General features: G+C 42.2%; 1 protein-coding gene across 3 annotated transcripts in view; it reads left to right on the forward strand.

The window, feature by feature from the left end:
- Nucleotides 1-22,230, forward strand: part of plrdgb (PITP-less RdgB-like protein) — a 184,624-nt gene that overhangs the window by 130,923 nt on the left and 31,471 nt on the right. For 2 of the 3 annotated variants that reach the window (XM_051093322.1, XM_051093324.1), the window contains 2 exons: nt 16,629-16,814; nt 16,985-17,133. In XM_051093322.1, the coding sequence (XP_050949279.1) occupies nt 16,629-16,814; nt 16,985-17,133 (335 nt within the window). The remainder of the gene's footprint in view (nt 1-16,628; nt 16,815-16,984; nt 17,134-22,230) is intronic. The other variant, XM_051093323.1, reaches the window with a different exon arrangement.

The following is a 22,230-nucleotide window of genomic DNA, read 5'->3' on the forward strand; positions in this document are numbered from 1 at the left end:
GAGCTCAGGCCGGGGATGATATACTGTCCCCTGTGCCTGACATAAGACAACTCTCCCGACCGGAATCGCCCACAGCGAGCCGTCAAGGAGGGATATTAAATCTGGGAACCACACTCTGGTTGGCCAACAAGGTGCTATAAATAAGTAGCAAAACCTTTGTTGACAACCATGGCCAGGACTCCTGGAAGCAGAACGATCAGGAGAATGCGTAACGACGCAGCCTGGACCACATACAGGTCCTTGCGTCCAGGTCCAGGGGAGCTGGAGAAGTCAGAGAGTGGACATTGTGCTGTTTTCTGTGAAGCAAAGAGGCCCATCTCTGCTTCATAAATTCTTCCAATGTGTCACAGCTTATATGGACAGTGAGTCTGCTCCCACATTCATATGTCCCAGAATGTAAATCGCCTTGATGGACAGTAACTTGTCCTGTTTCCCAAGCAGAACCTGCTGTGCTAGCCTGTTCCAGCAGCACAGATGCAGTCTGCCCTGGTGACTTAAGTGGCTATCCACAGTATAGTCCCCCCGCACTAAGACATGGTGCCCCTGCTGGAGGATGTATTTCAGGGCCCGAAATACAGCCATGATTCCGAGGCAATTGATGTGCCAATCTAGAAGATGACCTCTCCAGATCCCTTGGGCTGGACAGTCATTCAAGACCGCGCCCCAGCCCGTGAGGGAAGCGTCTGTCGTTAGCATCTTGCGACGACAACACGTGCCTAGAGTGGGACCCAAAGTCAAAACGGGGGTCTGAACCACATAGAAAGGGTATGAAGCCCCTAGCGCGTAACCCTTGTATGCCTCTGGGGATAGGCCCTTAGATTAAATCCCCTGGCTCTGAGCCACAACTGCAGCAGTCTCACGTGCATGGCATCCAAAGGTTTACGTGGATGCAGTCACCATGAGACCTAAAACTTTCTGAAAGTATGTAGAGTAGCTTTCTGGCCTAGCCTGAAATTCCTCAGGGTATTTAGAATGGATTTGACATGTGTAGGAGACAGCTGTGCCCACAGTAGGATCGGATCCATACAACCCCTAAATACATTGTCCCCTGGGCAATAGAGAAACACTTTTCTTGGTGTTGAGTCTCCACCCCAGAGATTCAAGATGAGCAAGGACGACATCCCAATGTCAAAGCGCACACTCCTAAGACTGGGCCAAATCAGCCAGTCATCGATGCAAAAGCTGCATCCATGCATTTTGCATATGTGTGGGGTGATGAGGCTAGGCCGAATGGAAGAACCCGATACTGGTAAGCTTTACCCCCAAAGCGAACCTCAGGAACTTCCTGCATTGTGGCAAAATTTAAAAATGGAAAGTATGCGTCCTTGAGATCATTTGTCGATAACCAATCCCCTAATTGGATCGAAGAAAACAATCACTGATTGTCAGCATTCTTAGAAAGCGGTTCAGCCTGCAAAGATCTAAAGTGGACGCAACCCCCGTAATTTCTGAGAAACAGAAATATTGGCTATGGCAGCTCGACTCTGTGTAGGAGGGGAGATGTTCTACGACCTCCTTGTTCAGCAGAGCTTGCAATTCCAGTGTCAACAAAAATGCTTGTTCTGGTTTCATGGTAGTGGAGATCACGCCATTGAAACGCAGAGAATAATATGCAAATCGTATGCTGTAGCCCCTTGTACAGCGCTACTGAATTTTCTGAAAGGGACACCGTTTGTGACACTTTGTTTTGCCGGGGGGGAATGTTAAATGTCTGGTGTCCTGGCAGGACACAACCAAACATGTAACATCTTACTGGAGATCGCTGACCCCCTAAACACCAGTGGTGGCGAAAGTTGTACAGCGATCCCCTAAGGGTGCCGGGAAGGTGCTCTTACTTCCTGTTGGAGTTTACCACGGACCTCCCCGAGGGGACACACCCATTGTCCTGGGGACAGCCTCAGGACCTCCATTCGGTCATAGACCGTTTTTAAGTCCGGCTTCCTCTTTGGCTGTTGAGTGCTACAAGCTTTTCCCCAGTCTTTACGAGGGAGCGTAAGACTCGTACACTGTCTCTTCATGCTTCTCGCCTCAGGGGAGCTGGACCATGTTGGGACTGGGTGGCCGACAGCCCCGACACTAGAGCACGGTAGGGGAAAGACTTAAAAGCTTCTTAGAGCCTCTTTGCCTCCCTGTGTTCAGATCTTTATGAATGTCAGTCTGATACGCCTGCAAAACCGCTGTGGTGTGCAAGGCAGCACCAGCATGATTTGTTGCATGAAACGCTTTTCCTATAAATGTAGATGTAGCTCTACATAGCTTGGTAGGGAGCATTTACTTTCGACTGATGATACGCTCCCAGAGGAGAGACAGCCCACTAGCGTCTCCTCCACCTGGGGTATCATCATATAGCTATGTGCCTTGAATCCACAATAATTGAATAATTCAAAATTGAGGACACAGAAAAACACAGGACAAATATGGCTTACTCCATGAATGAGATCTCTCATCATGGAGGTAACCAAAGAAGGGGAGAGACCATAGCTGAAGTCCCTCCCCCTGACCACCTGACAGAAAACTGTCATCTAGTTTGGAGTGTCTGGGGGTCTCTTGTTCCTATGGCCAATCCAGCTTAAATCTTGTGCATGAGTCATCACCTCGAGTAACTCCTCATTCGTAAATATAATCGTGGGAGGAGCGCTCGGAGGCAGCGCTCTGAATTCCAATTCAACAAAAGCAAGAGTTGCAGCGTTTGCTGCCCGATCCAAAGAAATGTCGTGGCATGCTTTGGAATCAGGCGCGAAAATCTCCCGATCTGGCGAGAGAATGAGAGGATGGGGAGGACTTGCCTCTCGAGCCTCAAACTGATCGAAGTGCGTTCTTAACGAGGACGCAACGGCTCGTGCTTCGTAAGGAAAACGAGCCGAATGTGAATTGCCCTCGAACGCAAGAGCTGCATGCTCTTACCCCTAACACTCCAAAAAATACTCATGCGAGTCATCTGCAGAGATGAGCCGTAACACGGAGGCACGCATCTCTCACGGATTAACTCGCTATGATGAGTTTAGCTTTAACTTTTACTTTCAATTTCATTGATACTACTTTAGCGTGACACACACACACAATGCGGTCTCTGAAGACAAAGAAACCTGAAGATTTGTACGTCTCACATCTATTTATAACCCTCAGGTGCACGTAATCAAATGACGTCACCTGCCGAGGTATTTTAGGCCAATTCTTGGCGTGTTTGACACACATGCTTCACAACCGGTCGAACAAAGATTGTTCTCATTAGCGTATTGATACGCAGCATCGAGTGTAGCTTTTGGTAGGGAACATGAATACTCACTTCCTCTGAAGATCATGAAGCAGAAGATTTTCATTTTTAAAACATCTGGATCATGAGAGAAACACACACACACACGTTGTGTTTCCATGTTTTATGGGGACGTTCTATAGGCATAATGGTTTTTGTACTGTACAAACCGTGTTTTCTATCGCCCTACACCTACCCTACGCCTACACCTAGCCCTCACAGGAGACTGTGCACACTTTTACTTTCTCAAAAAAAAAAAAAAAAAACTCATTCTGCATGATTTATAAGCCTGTTTCCTCATGGGGACCTAAAAATGTCAAAATTTACTGGTATGACTATCCTTGTGGGGACATTTGGTCCCCATAATGTGATAAATACCAGGTACACACACAAATAATACTAATTTATTTAATAAAACAATAACTATCGACTTAGTGACAGAGACATGGGCTTGCAAAAAATACTCACCAGCTCCATTAAAAAACCTTCACAGTGATTTTAAGATAACTGTCAGTATTTGACCATTCAGGCACTATAAATGGTTGTAACGGAGCGAGGGAGATCGGAAGCGGGCAGATCCAAATACATAGCTTTATTAAACAAAAACAGTGAAATACAAGCAGGGTCGTGTAACAGATGGTTATATCCTTAATGTTAGTAGGTGGGATATCAGGAAACACGCACACAGCTCAATTACCGAACAATTCTTTTTTATTCTCCTTATCTTCTTCCTAATATTTCACTATCTTATGCTGAACTCGAGTGCCCTCTATTGTCCGTTGGGTTCCACTGCATCCCCCTCTTTTAGTTACAACATCTCATTAATATTCTGTACAATTAGTCACTGTTGCATATCTTACTTTCTCAGGGTACAAACATCTCAACATGTACAGTGGGGCAAATAAGTATTTGATACACTGCTGATTTTTGAAGTTTTCCCGCTTACAAAGAATGGAGAGATCTGTAATTTTCATCATAGATACACCTCAACTGTGAGACAGAATCTAAAAAAAAAATCCAGAAAATCACATTGTATGATTTTTTTAAATAATTTCTATTTTATTGCATGAAATAAGTGTTTGATACAATAGAAAAATACAACTTTATATTTGGTACAGAAACCTGGGCAACACAGAGTTTCAGCTCCCTCCATAGATTTTCTATTGGGTTCAGGTCTGGAGACTGGCTAGGCCACTCCAGGACCTTGAAATGCTTCTTATGGAGCCACTCCTTAGTTGCCCTGGCTGTGTGTTTGGGGTCATTGTCATACTGGAAGTGTCACAAACTAGACTCGAAATCCAATAGCAACTGTAACAAAGTTTATTAAAGATCGTGCAGGGAAGATAAAGCAAGGCAGACGTTCAGAAGAAGTAAAGCTGCATGCCTCAGTCCTAACAGCACGGAGAAAGCAACAGGTGGGTGAAACGATCCGTCGCTGAATGTGTAATCCACAAGTGGTTCGGCAAAATCCACAGATGCTGAATATCCACACGGAACAAGAAGCAATTCCTGGCACAAGAAACACTGGAGAGAACAACGACAAGACATGAGCGAACAACGATCTGACAACAAACACAGTAAACGCGACACAGATATAGGTGCAGCTGCACTGATTAGCCCTTTCCAGGGGAAGTTACCTGGTGATTGTATTCATCGATAAGGGAATGATCCAGTATGTCTCTCGCCGGTACCCAACTTCTCTCCTCCGGACCGTAACCTTCCCAGTCCACCAAGTGCTGAAATCCACGTCCCCTCCTTCTAAAGTCCAGAATATGTTTTGCTGAATAAACAGGTTCCCCATCTACGAGTCGCGGCGGGTGGGGAACCAGGGCAGGCGGATTAAAGGTAGAATGAAAAACTGGCTTTAATTTGGAAACATGAAAGACGGGATGAATTCTCCTGTACGGGATGAATTCTCCTGGAGGAAGTTTGAGGCGAACTGCCACCGGGCTAATAATCTTGGTGACAGTGAACGGGCCAATGAATTTAGGAGCAAGTTTATTACAAACGGTGCAGAGAGGAATATTCCTGGATGAAAGCCACACTTTTTGACCAACAACGTAGACGGGAGGCTTTGACCGGTGGCGATCGGCCTGGGCCTTGGTGCGTGACCTCACCTGGAGGAGAGCATGTCTGGCCTTTCTCCAAGTGCGGCGACACCTCTGGACAAAGGCGTGGGCAGAGGGGACCACGACTTCGGATTCCAAACTGGGAAAAATAGGTGGCTGGTAACCTAAACTACACTCAAACGGAGACAGGCCCGTAGCCGACACTGGTAAAGAGTTGTGTGCATACTCCACCCATGAAAGTTGCTAACTCCAAGAGGATGGGTTCTGAGACACCATACACCGCAACACACGTTCCAAATCTTGGTTGGCCCTCTCCGTCTGACCATTACTCTGAGGATGAAACCCAGAAGACAGACTAACACTCGCCCCCAACAAAAATCCTTCCAGAATTTGGAGACAAACTGAGGTCCCCTGTCAGAGACTACGTCCGTCGGGAGGCCATGAATGCGAAAAACGTGATCAATGACAGCAACCGCTGTTTCTCTGGCTGAGAGTATTTTGGGCAGAGGGATTAAATGAGTTGCCTTCGAGAACCGGTCCACCACAGTCAAAACTACTGTGTTACCCTGTGAGGGTGGGAGTCCCGTAACAAAATCTAGCGAAATGTGGGACCAGGGTCTCGAAGGAACTGACAGCGGTTGAAGGAGTCCAGCAGGGGGTCGATTGGAAGTCTTAGAGGTGGCACAGACTGAGCAGGCCAAAATAAAAAGTTGTATGTCACGGGCCATAGATTGCCACCAGAACCGCTGTTTAATGAGAAATGTAGTACGACTAACCCCTGGATGACAGGCTACTTTGGAACAATGACCCCAACAGATGACATCGGACCGCAAACTCTCTGTCACAAACTAGACTCGAAATCCAATAGCAAGTGTAACAAAGTTTATTAAAGATCGTGCAGGGAAGATAAAGCGAGGCAAACGGTCAGAAGAAGTAAAGCTGCAAGCCTCAGTCCTAACAGCACAGAGAAAGCAACAGGTGGGTAAAACGATCCGTCGCTGAACGTGTAATCCACAAGTGGTTCGGCAAAATCCACAGAGGTTGAATATCCACATGGAACAAGAAGCAATTCCTGGAACAAGAAACACTGGAGAGAACAACGACAAGACATGAGCGAACAACAATCTGACAACAAACACAGCAAACACGAGACAGATATAAGCGGCGGTAATGAGCAACAGGTGCAGCTGCACTGATTAGCTCCCAGCACCAGGGTTGCTGGGCAACGCTAACAAACAGTCAGACCGGTGACAACATAACACAGACACACCACCACACACAGAAATGAACCTGCTGCCCTGCTGGCTCTGGAGACTCAGTGGTGGCGTATGCGGCCCGGACAAACCATAAAGCAATTCCCATTATGGGCAACGCTGCAGGCGTGGAAATCAGTTCAGGAACAGGAGGGGTGAGGTGAGTAGGTTTGGGGATACCAGCTGAGAGTGTAGACATCAGCGGTGCATCCCTCACACTGGCTACCAGACTGGGACATCGAAGATCGGGAAGATTGGCCCTTGAAGATCTGGGTGCAGTGAACAGGATGTGGTGGCGAGACTCCGGACAATCAGACGTGACTTTAAATGTATATATATGTGTATATATATATATGTATATGTATATGTATATGTGTGTATATATATATATATATATATATATATATATGGATTGTTGATGTGACATGGCATTTTTTACTGTCGTACAAGGTAAAAATGAATGTAATTAAAATTGTTGTTATGTAAAATGCAGTAAATCATTCAACATTTCTTTGTCCTACATGGACCTGTTATTATAAAAGCTATAAGTATGGTTTAATAAATATTTCTTTTTATAAATAATTAAAAAAAGGGGTAGGAACTTGATACATTTTGTCTCTGAAAACCATGTTCTCTGGTGTGACACCATATTCTGATTTTAAATCTGCCAATTCCAAAAAAAAAATAATTAGTTGAAGGACCCCATTCATGATCATGTTACTGAAGCCCCCTGTCAAGCCCATGAATTGTGCACATTGTAAATTTTTGTCTCAAAATTGTTCAAATATTTCACTTTTTTGGAACCACTACAAAAGTGTTTTGTTGTCCTTTGGTGTGACCCCTAAATTATATTGTTCAATTAAAAACTGTATGTTAAACTACATAATCATGAAAAAAATTATGCAACCGCTAATGACAGGTTAGCTTGGAATAGCAAGGTCATTAATTGACACAATAGGCTGAAACGTCCTTTGGTGTGACAGATGATGTTCTCCGGACAAACATGTCACAGCAGTGGACAAGGTCTCTTTAAAAAGCATTTTAAATAATTAAATAAGATTTGATTAACTCCTTTTTATTCTTTTTTTGATAATTTCCAGTGTTCTTAAATGCAATAATTACAATAATTAAACTATTTTCTGATGTTTTTGCAGAAAACTTACTGTTATAAAGTGTCATGAAAATAAGTATAAAATGTGGTACTTTGTTTCTAAAATAGAAAGAATTGAGGGAGAGAAATCAGTGGAAGAGAGAGGACACGGAAATATAGACAGAAAATTAACAGGGATCCACCAGAAGGGAGGAGATCCTAAGACAATAATGCAAAAAGTAAATGGAATCAAAATGGTGCCTTAAAAATTGTAGCCATATAGCCACATGCAGCAGGGGGGGCTAGAAGAGTTTCAGTAACATACTGATTGACTACAAGACTGAATTTTGTTGATGAAAATTATTTTGTTTAAAAAACAGGTTAATATTGTTTGTATTTAATTAAACTTTCTTTCTCCTTTGACATGTTCAAAATTAAATAGAAATACTTTAATAACTACCATTTCTGTTGTAGTGGATAGCACATCCCGGGGGCCCAGCTTGCTGGGTTTGTTACATTTTAATTGGATTTGGTGGACTAACATAAGCAAACTGTCCAATGCCATCAGATAAAGATGCCAGGACAACAGCCAGACACCTTTTAGACGGCAAGAAGAAAACCTTTGGTGCCAAGCCCAGGAAGGAATGGACTTCTTGGTCGAAATGCAGTATCTGCTCTTCCTCCACCTACAGACTGATGGCTAAGGCCTGGCCTATGACTGTCATTAAAATTCCTTATGGTCTCGAAACACGGCAGCAGTGGGTGGAGAAGAGAGATCACAGAGATCCATCCAAATCCATTCATAACTGTTTTCAAACCTGAAACTGACAGCGATGTGTAGTGCAACATCTTAAACAAACTCAGCCTGTGTTTTTGACCCTGGACTGTTTTCTTGTTTCATGATTGTTCACTGCCTGCCCTGACCTTTGCCTATTCTGGATTACTCTTTTTCCTCTGCCTTGGATTACGCTGTTTGCTGGTTTTCAACCTGCCTGTTCGACCACGCTTTTTATAATAAAGCCTTTTTTTGGATCCTCAACTCCGTTGTCTCACGACTCCCATGTTTCAGAATAATCAGCCATCAACCACCGGCGGCAGTGGAGCTTAACCCATCATGGCCACCTGCAGGTCCTGTGATTATGGTAGCCACTCCTGTGTTTTCAGCACTCTGAAGTCCAGAGCCTTTCACAAAATGGCTGCTACAGCAAGGCCTTCATGAGTTCACTCCAGCTTCTCCTGAGGTGGCAGCTCCCAAGTCAGCAGCGTCCACTTCAGCTCCTCCTGAGGTGGGACCTTCCACTGCAGAACCTCCTGGGTTGGCGGTATCCACTTCCAAACTCTCTGCCGGTCCTGTCCCAGGCAAGGAGGCCGTCTATGAACTCTCTGCCTGTCCTGTCCCGGCCAAGGAGGCCATCTATGAACTCTCTCTGCCTGTCCTGTCACGGCTATGGAAGCTGTCTGTGAACTCTCTGACTATCCTGTTATGGCCATGAGAGCTGTTTCTGAACTCTCCACTTGCCCTGTTACGGCCAGAGAGGCTGTTGTTAACCTCTCTGTGCTCTCTGTTCCAGTTCTGCCTGATCCGCCTTGGTCTCCAGCGCCATTAGCTTCACCCTGGTGGTTATCTGCTCCACTGTGGGGATCTGTAGACCCATCTGTTCGGCTGTGGTGGTCGTCTGCTCCACCGTGGGGATCTTTGGACCCGGCTGCTTTGCTGTGGTGGTCATCTGCTCAATCATGGGAATCTTCAGACCCATCTGCTCTGCTCTGGTGGTCTCCAGTTCCACCTGCTCCGCCCTGGTGGACTTCAGCTCTAGTCTGGTGGTTTTCTTCGCCGCCCTGGTACTCTTCAGCTCCACCCTGCCTCCCTGCTTTGCCGGCTCCGCCCTGGCTCCCGGCTTTGCTGGCTCTGCCTCAGTCTTCAGGTACTTCTCCTGCACATGGGCATGGCCCTGCATCCCTCCCCCTGTTCCGCCTCCACTCTGCCTCCCACTTGGACTCATGTCTGTTCTCGTTTAGGAGCATCTGGAAGGAGGGGGCTATATCACCAGTTGGAGTGCCCATGAACTCCATTAGAGGGCACTCCACCCCAGACTCTTGCCATGTTTCCTGTCTCCACATTTCCCATGTGTCCCTTGCCCCTCATGTGATCATGTCATGTGCTACCCTTGTCTGTGTGTTATGTTCTGATTGGTTCCTTGGTTGCATGTGTCTTGTTCTTATTGGTTGGTTTAGTCACGTGTTCTCCTTATCTACTATAAAAGTTGCTTATAAAGACATTTAGATCACTGATTATTGCATAGCCATTCCTTGTTCCTAGTTTCTAAGTTTACCCTTGCCATGTTTCCTAGTTTTGCCCTGCCTATGTTTTTGTCCATGGACTGTTTCCTAGTTTCATGATTGTTCACAGCCTGCCCTGACCTTTACCTGTTCTGGATTACTCTTTTGCTTTGCTTTGGATTATACTGTTTTCTGGTGTTCGACCCTGCCTGTTTGACCGCGCTCTTTCTAATAAAGCCTTTTGGATCCTCATCTCTGTTGTCCCATGACTCCCGCGTTACAATAACATAACTCTGACATAGCAACACCCAACTGAATCACTTGCATTTTATGCATCTCATGCACTCATTCCTCTTTCGTTTATGGTATTCATTTAGTAATTGTTGATTACTCTTGTCCATCCTTTGTTGATAACATTTATTTTATTACACTTGTGTCTTCCTTGTGTTGATAATACAGTAAGAGTTTCTACTAGTTAGAGATCCCACCAATCTTCCTTATGTGAACTGTCACGATCTCGGTGTGGTCTGCCTAGGTTTTTGTTGTCTTGTGTTCGTTGTTCGGGTGGTTTGTTGTCCTGGAGCACATTTGTTTGTTTTGACAGCTCGCCATGTGCTGCGCTGTCATTGTGGTGTCCACCCTGCCCCTCTTGTTATCCCTGTTAGCCCATTTTCCCCGTCACCTGCACCATGTTTGGTCCTAATTTTCTCCCCTTTATTATGCCCTTGTGTTTTCTGTCTTGCGTCAGTCTGTTATTCAATGTTCTGAGGCTCTGACTCTCTTGCGCTGTTTATCAACTTAGTTTTCCCTAGTCCTGCCAAGTCTAGTGTTCCTGTCTTTTTGTCATTTTTTTTTTTTTGTTTTTACCTGCTTGTCCTCTAGGATTCTCTCCTGCTCTCTGCCTTGGCTCTTTTCTGCCTGGATTTTCATCTTTTCACGGCAGCCCCGGCCGCTCTCTCCCTGCTCACTCGCCACGCTCCCTCCGGAATTCAGCTGCAGCCATTCATCGCCGTCCCGCCGCCTCGCTTACCCGTGGCCTTGGCTGAAGTTGGCCAGTTCTCCGCGCTGGGCCGGCTGACCATTTGCTGGTGGTTGTTGCTGCTCTTCTGACCTTTTGTCTGGACATGTTTGTTTTCCTCAGTTTTCAAATAAATATTGAACATTAACATGAATATTGTTTTCACCTGCAACTGGATCCCGGTCACGTTCCTGACAGCACGGACTGACCAGATCCAGCGGGTGAGGAATTTGTCAGATCGGCCATAGCTCACCAAGTAGCGCTCCTCGGCCACGAAGCCAGCCAGTTTTCATCAACCGCTCAGGAGGTTGAAACCCTCACCGTCCAAATGGCTGAATTAAGCGGCCGCTTTCACGAACTTCAAGACGTTATGTCGTCACCGACGTCAGGGGCTCCCCTCTCTCTCCCTCAGTGTGAGCCGGAGCCACATGCCAACAACCCGTGGGGGACTGCCGTATGGGACGCCGGTGCCTCTTTCTGCACGGATTTTGAGGAGTTTCGTGCTGAGATGACAAAACTTTTTGATCGCTCTGTTAAGGGAGATGAAGCTGCTTCCAAGCTAGCACGGCTCCGTCAGGGAAGCTGCTCAGTGACTGAATATGCCATTCTATTTAAGACTTTAGCAGCTTCCTGCGATTGGAAAGAGGGGGCACTGCGAGCTATGTTTCGGGAGGGGCTTAATTTCGACATCCAGGATGAGATTGCTACCCACGATCTGTCCCAGGACCTGGAGGGCTTAATCAATCTGGCCACACGGGTCGAAAGTCGTCTCCGCTGAAGCGGGCCAGTTCTCCGCGCTGGGCCAGCTGACCATTTGCTGGCGGTTGTTGCTGCTCTTCTGACCTTTTGTCTGGACATTTTTTTTTTTCTCAGTTTTCAAATAAATATTGAACTTTTGTTTTCACCTGCAACTGGATCCCGGTCTCGTTCCTGACATGATTTACTCATAACCACACATCCAAAAATCATAACGTCATCTGTGACATGAGTACCCATTACTACACTATTTCGCCTCCCTTAGCAAAATTCACTACACCGTCCTTTAGTGTGACGTAATGTCCTATGGTGTGACACATAAAAGAACCACAGATTTATTTTTATCTCAAAATATCTTAAAACAATTGAGTATTACAATAGGGGATATATAACTATCACTCATCTTAAAATTGTATAATTTTCAGCAGTTTTGAACAAATTATAATTTCATATTAAATAACACTATATGAAAATAAGTATCTAACAATGAAGATAAATCTCTCTCATGCTATTTATATATTTCTTCATTTTTGCTTTGTCACACCATAGGACAAATGTATTTTAACTAATTAATCACACATTTTTAAACAATTAAAGTTTTTACATATACTTTTATATTGCAATATTTTACATTCAATCTTCAAATTAATGATCACTGATACAAATACTACTGATTTCTCTATAAAACTGTTCTAACAAGAAATAATTTCTAATTTGAGTGAACTTAAAACAATTTTCCCATAAACCCATAAATGTCCTATTTACCTGTGCCCTTCGTAAAGGCCTCCTGTAGTGAACTGATGTGTTTTTGTAGGAAAAATATCTATATTTAAAATGTAATAATCACTTGACGTAGGATGTATGCATTGCGCATGTGCTGCTGAGAAGTAACAAACGCAGAAGCGCAGAGGACAGAGCAAAACAAAACAAAAGTCACTTTAACGTTCACAAATTAGAAGTACAAAACACTGCTATTGTAAAGCTTGAAAGAGCCAGGATAATTTTTAATCTAACTCGGATTGGAAATGTTCAAGGAAATGTTCAAGGAAAGTTGGATGCCACCTGATGACATCTTCCACTGGCTGAAAGCTACAGTCACAAGGTAGTGACTGTGATGGAGTTAGCATACAGATGTATCTAATAGCAAGGGGGGGTTGGTGGGGTGGGGGTGAGAGACTCAATGGGACGGACACAACGGTAACGGCCATGGAAAACACATGGATAACGAGAAGGCTCACCCAAACCACACTTACAGGGGAAGTGTTAGAAGTTAAGTGTCATTGTGGGAAGATATGCAAGAATGTAAAGGGCCTTAAGATACATCAGAGCAGAGCCAGATGTGGAAGAGCGGAGAAACAAATGCAACGCACAGTGGAGGCACTTGGTGAGATGCAGGAGGACTCCAGTCAGGAAGCACCCCACAGTACAGGAGACCTCTCAGCAGCTGTTCCACCCCAAAGCCACAGATGGTATTCTCCTAATGCCACCCCAGGCACTGAACCTGTGAGAGAGAAAGTGAAATGGCCCCCAGCAAATGACAACATTGGATGGAACCAACTCATTAGCAGGGACAGTCGAGAGGAAAATTGACAGCATGACAACAATCGTCTACAATATGGCCAGAGGTTTTGGCATAGAGGAGAGGAAAGGCACTAAAGGAACATCGGAAAAACGACTTGACTTAGAAGAGAGAGAGAGATCTTGCGTCTGAGATGGGAAATTAAGACCCTCAACAAGCAGTTCAAAAGAGCAAGTGCTGAAGAAAAGAAGGGCATAAAAGAACTGACCAGTGGACTTCACGGGCAACTCTGCAGACTGAGAAGGGCAGAAAGGTCTCTGAGATTGAGGAAGGAGAAGGAGGCCAAGCGAGCTCAGTTCATAAAAAACCCATACAGTTTCACCAAAACTCTGTTGGGCGAAGCAAGATCTGGGAGACTGACCAGCCCTAAGGTGGTTGTGGAGGAGTTCCTTAAATAGAGCCACAGTGATGCTCTCAGGGGCCAGGCTCTAAACGTACATCCAAAGGTTGGCGGAACTGAAACTCCTGTGGAAGAGCTTGACACCACCGAACCGACATGGAGGGAAGTTCAAAACATTGTACAGAAAGCCTGATCAGCATCTGCCCCAGGACCAAGTGGTATACCTTATAAAGTATACAAGAGATGCCCGAGGCTACTCCGCAGGCTATGGAAACTGTTGCGGTGAGTTTGGATAAAATGCGTTATTCCATTGTCCTGGAAAGAGAAGAGGGCTGTTTTGTAGCAAAAAAAAAAAAGACTCCTCTGAGATTAATCAGTTCTGAAACATATCTCTTCTAAGTGTCGAAGGCAAGATTTTCTTTTCTGTTCTGGCCAAAAGGATGACTACCTATATGGTTAAGAACAAGTATGTTTATACATCAATCCAGAAAGGTGGCATTCCAGGCATTTCTGGGTGTTTGGAACACACGGGTGTCCTTAACCAGTTGATCCGGGAGGCCAAGGAGAGCAAAGGCAATTTAACAGTTGTATGGCTTGACTTGGCAAACGCATATGGGTCAATCCCTCACAACCTTATCAATGCAGCTATGGAGCACTACCATATCCCCCCCATCACATCAGGGGAATGATCACCAGCTATTTTGGAGGATTCAAGTTATGGTTCAAGACCGCCAATTTTACAACTCAGTGGCAGGAGCTGGAAAAAGGAATTGTAACTGGCTGGACTATCTCCCCCATCTTGTTTCTCTTTGGAATGAATCTGCTCATAACAGCGGCAGGGAAGGAATCCAGGGGGCCGATAATGGAGTCTGGCACCCGCCAACCTCCAATAAGAGGCTTTATGGATGACCTAACTATAACAACTTCATCCCATGTACAAGCAAGGTGGATCCTGAAGGCACTTGATGAGGTGGCAGCATGGGCGAGAATGAAGTTCAAGCCAAGGAAGTCAAGAAGCATGGTGATCAGAAACAGGAAAGTGACCAGCAAGTTCCAACTCGAACTTCAGGGGGAGGTTATACCTTCAATTGAGGAAAACCCAATAAAATGCCTAGGGAAGTGGTATGATGCCTCTCTCACCGATATAAGCAATGTATCCAGGACAGAGAAACAGGCAGACGAATGGCTCAGAAAGATAGAAGGATCAGGCTTACCAGGAAAGTTCAAGGCCTGGCTGTTTCAGCATGGTCTGCTACCAAGACTCATGTGGCTACTGACAATTTATGAAGTGCCTCTGACATCTGTGGAAGGAGCCGAGAGGCAAGTGAATAAACATCTCCTTAGGTGGCTTGGAATTCCACCAAGCTTCACGTCAGTAGGGCTATACATTAGGTCTGGTAAGTTACAGCTACCCCTATCATCAGTGGTCAAAGAGTTTAAGGTGGCTAAGTGCAGGGTTGTGATGATGTATAGAGAATCCTGCGATGAAAGGTTTAGAGATGCAGGCATCATCACAAGATCAGGATGCAAGCGGGCAGCTGACACATCAGTGGCACAGGCCGAGAGCATTTTCGTACTTCTTTCCTGCTCCGTGCAGTGTACAATACTCTTCCAACACCAACAAATTTGCACAGGTGGGGAATGAGGGAGGACTCACTGTGCAGTTTATGTGGGAATAGAGGCACATTGGCGCACATACTAGCTGGGTGCAAGACTGCACTTAGCCAGGAGAGATATAGGTGGCGTCACAATAAGGTCCTGACCTAACCGTGCACTGGCTGACATCTTGGAGCAGGAGAGATGTAAAAAGCACCAGACCCATGTGAGACCAGCCTCATATATCCAGTTTATCAAAGAGTGGGATAAGCCATCTTCCTCCAAGAAGATCCAGAAGAGCGTCCTGCAGGCAGCACAATCGTGGGAAATGAGGGTGGACCTGGGTTGGAAACTACACTTTCCCCAGGTCATTCCAGACATCCCTGAGGCCTGATGTGGTCATATTGTCAGAAGAGGAAAAGAGGATTATCCTTATTGAGCTGACGTTACCGTGCTACCGGCGCAGTCTGTGTGGAAGATGTTTACAGCTCTGGAAATAGCCGGAAGGGAGAGGAAGTTAGCTGGTCGCAGGTTGGGGGAGGCAGCGGAAAGAACTTCTTGTTGGCTCTGGAGTAAGTGGGAGGAGTTGAGCTGGAAGCCAGGATGATGCCATCTGATGACATCTTCCCCTGGCTGAAAGCTACAGTCACAAGATAGTGACTGTGATGGAGTCAGCATACAGATGTATCTAATAACAAAATATTTTTGAAAATAATAATCAAAATATATATACTCACATGTATTCAACGTGTGTGGAAAATATGTTATTACTTTTTACTTGATGGTTACATCACAAGACATTCTAGTAACACTTTACAGTAAGTTGTCATTTGTTAACATTAATGTATTAATTAACATGAATGAACAATGAACAACACATTTTTTATGCTATTCATTAATCTTTGTTAATGTTATTTAACCTTATGTTATGTAATGTTAATAAAAATAGTTGTTCATTGTTTGCTCATGTTAGTTCACAGTGAATTAACTAATGCTAATTAGTTAATTAACAACCTGTGATTTTAATAATGCATTAGTAAATGCTGATTTTAAGATTAATAAATGCTGTATTGTTCATTCTTAGTTCATGTTAACCAATGTAATTAACTAATGTTAACTAATAAACCTTATTGTTCAGTGTTACCAACATTCTTAATCAATAGATTCATTATTCATTAGTCAATAAATTGTACCTTAAAAAGTTAAAATTCATATGAAACCAACATGAATGCAAAGAGTAAATTTTTAAGATCCTGACATGTTGTAACTAGATATTTAAGAATAAGATAAGATAAAATAGTTCCCCTTCCTTATTTGTCATTGATGTTTATACTGCATATCTTTGTCTTTTTACGTTTGTGAATGTGTTGTGTTTGATTTATTTCGCCTCAAAGCAGACACCATGCTCAGACACTTGTCAGACAGCAGTGTTTCTGTAGACAGACCCTCAGAGCAGTGCTGTGGAGGAAGTGTATCCCGCCGGAGCAGCGATCGAGTTATTCTTCTTGGTACCGCCCACTCTGGCACTGATGCTAAGAGGCCTGAAACTACCCCTAGCGAGTCTGTTAGCATCTCGCACAGTGAGTCTCAAGAGCACAACACATCCCTGAATCAGGTGCTTTCAGGCTGTTCATATATTTTATTCATTACCACATTAAAGTCAGACGCTTTGATGGATTTGGAAATAGGTTAACTATAAGTGTGGTTCAAGCATGCATACCATAAGTCCTCTCTTTTCTTTCTCACTTAGTATGTAGCAGGTGGTGGGGGTTGAAGCGGTTAGATTATGTGCTGTACTGTCCAGATGTGCTCACCACCTTTCCCACTATAGCACTGCCTCACCTTTTCCATGCATCATACTGGGAGTCCACGGATGCTGTGGCTTTTATTCTTAGACAGGTAAGTGCAGTTCTCTGCTTTACTACGAAGGTTGTGTAACATATAATACCACAACATGAGGAAAAAATCTCTGTTTACACAATATATTGATATCCATCTTGAGTAAACTACATTCAGACCACATCGCAAACCATTGTTCCTGATGTATCTGGGACAGTGTAAAAGTAATGCTCACTCACCTGTCAATTATCAAATGTGCTAAACTTTAAAAGTAAAACATTTTATCATCATGTACTCATGTTGTATGAAAACTGCAAGTAGAATACAAGTAGCTCGTTTAAAGTGACTGCGAAGCTGGATTGTGTACGAGACCTGATGAATAAGATCTACGACGGCGTTTTAGTGCCACCTTAAAAAATAAATAAATGTAAGATTACGAGATTAAACTCGTAATATTTCGAGAATAAACTCGTAATATTTCGAGAATAAACTCGAAACTACGAGAATAAAGTCGAAATGTTACGAGAAAAAAGTCGAAATGTTACGAGAAAAAAGTCGAAATATTTCGACTTTATTCTCGGAATTTGCCTCTTTTGTGCAGTCTGAAATGGCGACCAGTGGTCGACTCCACGGATATAGGTGGTTACATCTGTGTGCTATTCGAAGAGGATATGTTGTTTCTCAAGAAACTACATATCGCCGCTTTTCCACTATCAGGCCGAACCGTTCTCTTCGCTTAACCGTTCCGGTCCGGCAGCACGGATACGATTTCATTTCCCACTGTGGTGCTGATAACGGAACTCTTTGGAATGTAAATACAAATGCGTCAGTCGTTGCCTTGGTAACGCAATTGTAATATAAACAGAGATATGGACGATGATCAGATATTTCTGTTTGTGGGACTTCGTTAAATAACAGAAAAAAAGGACACAACTATAAACAACGCAAAAAATAAACAAGGCGATGACAGGTATAACTTTACCAACAAATGCTGAGGGGATGTACATGCCAACGGAGACGGACAGCGTTCTAACAGTGGAAAAACGGCTTATGAGGTTGATGATCAAATAAAGCAATCGACCCTGAAGGAGCTGAACACCGGCACGCTCAGTACTTCAGCCGGGGTCCCAACGCATTGTGGCATATTCATATGATAAACTCAAGCCGTACGGCATTGCAATTAATGGTTGCACTGACAGCTTCAGTCGGTTTGTGTTGTGGATGGAAGCATGCAATACATTCACGTAAAAATATGACTTTATTTTCGTAATTTTGACTTTATTTCTCAAAATACTACGATTTTAATCTCGTATTACTACTTTATTCTCGTAATATTTCGACTTTATTCTCGTAATATTTCGACTTTATTCTCGTAACATTTCGACTTTATTCTCGTAGTTTCGAGTTTATTGTCGAAATATTACGAGTTTAATCTCGTAATCTTAGATTTTTTTTTTTTTTTTAAGGTGGCACTAAAACGCCGTCGTAAAGATCAGAACATATTTATTCATTTGTATTAAATTTTAGTCATTATTCTGTAATTTTTCATTCAGTCATTTCACTGTATGTAATTCACATATTTATGCCAATTCTTAATTAATATTCAAAGTCATACTGTGAATGCACTATACTTTTTAAGCCAAAATGTTAAACATTGTTAAATTTCTTTAAGGCAATGCCCACACATTCATTCATCTATTTTAATACTGCTCTTATGGAAATTAACCATGATATGTGCAGTAAAACTGTGGCAATACAAATGGAAATCAGTACGCGAAAAAAAAAAATTATTTAAAAAATTTAAACAGGTATGAAATATGACCAGTCAGAGAAAAACATTGTTAATGACAAGACAAACTTGACTGCAGCAGGTTAGTTGGGAAATAAATGTATTTATTCAGAATGCATATTTGGAATGCAAACATGCTCCCGCGTAATATTGTAGAAGAACCTTAATTCATCTCACCGCATCTCATCCGTGTTGTGTCAGGAAACCATGAAAACTGATGCAGTGTGTTGTTGTTTAGAATAAAAACAGCCAGGTACGCAGCAGTAATGCTGGTGAAAGAAAGGAAAGAGAGCATTCTCCCATTAGTTTTGACCACGTTGCTATGGGACCGGAAGTGGCGATACACTGCGTCAGTTGCCAGATATAGAAAGTGTGATAAAGGTCCATTGTATTGTTAGTAGCTACCTGCAAACAAATCAATCCTACACCCTTATGAATGGGAAGACATTGGCATAAAAACATCTCTTTCTCTTTATGTTGACTGAATAGGTATTGAATGCTCAAGGGCTTCCTCAGATTTGAACTGGATCAGTAAACAAATACATAACAGTCTCAGACTAGCAGTGCACAGTAGAATGGGATTTTTATATCTTAAATCTTGAAATATGAAGGTCATTTTTCTGAATATTGCCAACACAACAGTGCCCAGTGGATCAGCTCTCTAGATCACATTGAAGGGCTGAGACCAAGAAGTCAAGGTCTGGTTAACCTGGATAGCATTGCCCAGTCAGAAGCTGTAACACAACTTTCTAAATAAATCAAATTGAACCACAAACAGGTTTAGACCTTTTTTGCAAACCCATTTCACTGATTAGATCGAAAGAGTTATTCATTTGACTGGAAGTTTTTATTGATCCTAATGATCTTGATTAGTGGTTTCAGGTGTGTTTTAATTAGGGCTGGATATAAACTTGGGTATAAAGATTGGACACCTTGTCATAGTGCTTCCATTTAAATAGAATATAAATATATTCAACAAATAAATAAATATATTAAATATACATCATTTAACAGTATTATAAATATTATTAGATTGTTTTGTGTTAAACAGTTTAAAAAAGCAAATCATATTGTTTAGCTTATTAACATTCTTGAATATGACAACTTTGCTCTTAAGTAGCAGTAAGTAAGCAGAAGTAAAAGTAAGTTTAAACCCTTTTTTTTTTTTCAGATTTCAGAGAACGCAAAGGAAAAGAGGCAGTACACTGATGCAAGCCAGAGTTTTAAAACTTGAACAGTTGGGCCACTAATTATAATGACATTAGACATCTGAAAGTAATGTTATTTTTAAAGGTTCTAATGCTTTTGTACTGTCATGAACTGTGTCAGAAGGAATGACAGAGACATTGATAAGTGAAACAGTCTTTAATAAATCCAACACTCAGGGTAAATCCACACAATGAACGGGAGAAGACACACATACATCGCATAGTAGACCCGACAAAGACAAAACTCACAGACTGGAACTTAAATACATGAGCTAATAGGGAGAACACAGGTGCACAGAATGACTAATCAGACTAAACGAGAACAAGAACATGACCATATTAGGGCATACAGGAACAGAAACATGGGGCGAAAACGCAACAAAACAGGTCCATATTCCTGACAGGTACTTTTTGACGTACTTTTTTTTCTCTCTTTTTGTCATTGATTGTGTTAAATTGTCAAATTAAATAAATTTATGTTTGAAAAGGTTTTCCCCACAACTTTGAAATAGTCAGAAATGTTGTTTCACATCAGATGGCAACATTATTTTATGTTGATGTTTCAGTTGTATTTTCAATGTTTCAACAAAAGTGAATTGAAACCAATATCACATTAACATTGATCAAACGATATTAGTAATGATCATTTTTGTTGATTTCAATATTCATGTTATGATGTTTCAACAGCATGTGATGTAGAATCAACATAGTGTAGCACTGATTCACTGACATTACTATTGATTATTTTTGTTAATTTTAGTAGTAGATTCCACATCTGTAATCTGTAATCATAGTGTAACGTTAATTCAACAATATTACCAATGATTATTTTTGTTCATTTCAATGTTAATTCAACAGCAGTGATGTACAATCAATCATAGTGTAGCATTGATTCAATAGATGCAAATGTGATATTGAACCAACATCACTTCATAATGTTAATTCAATGACAATTACCATTGATTTTTGGTGTTGTTGTTGTTGTTCAAATTTTGCCATTGTTTAAACATTAATTTTGGGTGCAAAAGTGATTTTAAACCAGCATCACTTTATAACTCTGATTCAGTTACATTTTCATTGATTTTCTGTTGAAATCTCAGTCTTCTTTCAGCATTAATTATGGGTACAAAAGTGATATTAAAAATATCAATTTATAACATTGATTCAATGCAGCATTGACATAACATTGACTTTCAATGTTTCAATGGTTGCTTGCTATCTCGGTGTGTATAGTATATAGTATCATCAAATGCTAAACGGTGTATCAACATGTAGTACGTAAATAAGACAAAATGAAACATTACTTACAATTAATTTGATGTCGTCCATTCTAACCATTCCATGTTTGTTAAAAAAAAGAAAAAAGAAAAAAGAAAACAGACAGTAGTTACATAGTTTTCAACCAATTTATGAGTAAGACTAGGAAGATGCCGTTCCACTTCACGTTGTCCAATGAAATTTTAGCTTGTTTAAGACGCACACAATCTATAGCACCGTAGATGGCAAACTCCAAACTGCAAATTGAGAGTACACAGGTAAACAGTAAACGTATTTTCCTACTTTTGAGCCATTTGTTACTGTTTTGTATACCTTTTCATAATTATAATTCATTTTTTTCTTTATTGACTACAATATTATTGTTGCTAATTGTTAAAAGCAAATATGGCATAATTCAAATCCTATAAGGGTGCATCCCGATTTGCTGACTAATGCGCTATTCTATATAATGTGAATAGCGTGTTCACACTGAAAAATTCCAAAAAGAAAAAATACATTTCAAATGCCCAGATGATGAGCTTAATTAAACAAACTTAAAAAATTTAAAAAATGTGTGGAGTGTTAGACACTTCATGCACTGAACTGTCACAGTTTTTTTTATGACAAAATAAATTTATATAATTCATACACTAGACGGTTGAGTACATAATGCATAGAATAAGTGCACAGTGTATAGTGTGTTATTTAGGACAGCTTTATTTTCAGGGAATGTTGTACCTGCCAAGCAACTGCTTATTGAAATAAATAGGAATGCTAACGGCTTTCTGCAGCTATTACAGACATCCTTGGTTAAAACTCACGTGAACCTCAATCTGTCTGAGAACTTTACAGGGATGCTGTGTCAAACAGTGAGCTGCCTTCTGAACAAATGGGGGAAAAAAA

Source organism: Labeo rohita, chromosome 21, assembly GCF_022985175.1.
Source record: "Labeo rohita strain BAU-BD-2019 chromosome 21, IGBB_LRoh.1.0, whole genome shotgun sequence".
In the NCBI taxonomy this organism is placed as follows: Eukaryota; Metazoa; Chordata; class Actinopteri; order Cypriniformes; family Cyprinidae; genus Labeo; species Labeo rohita.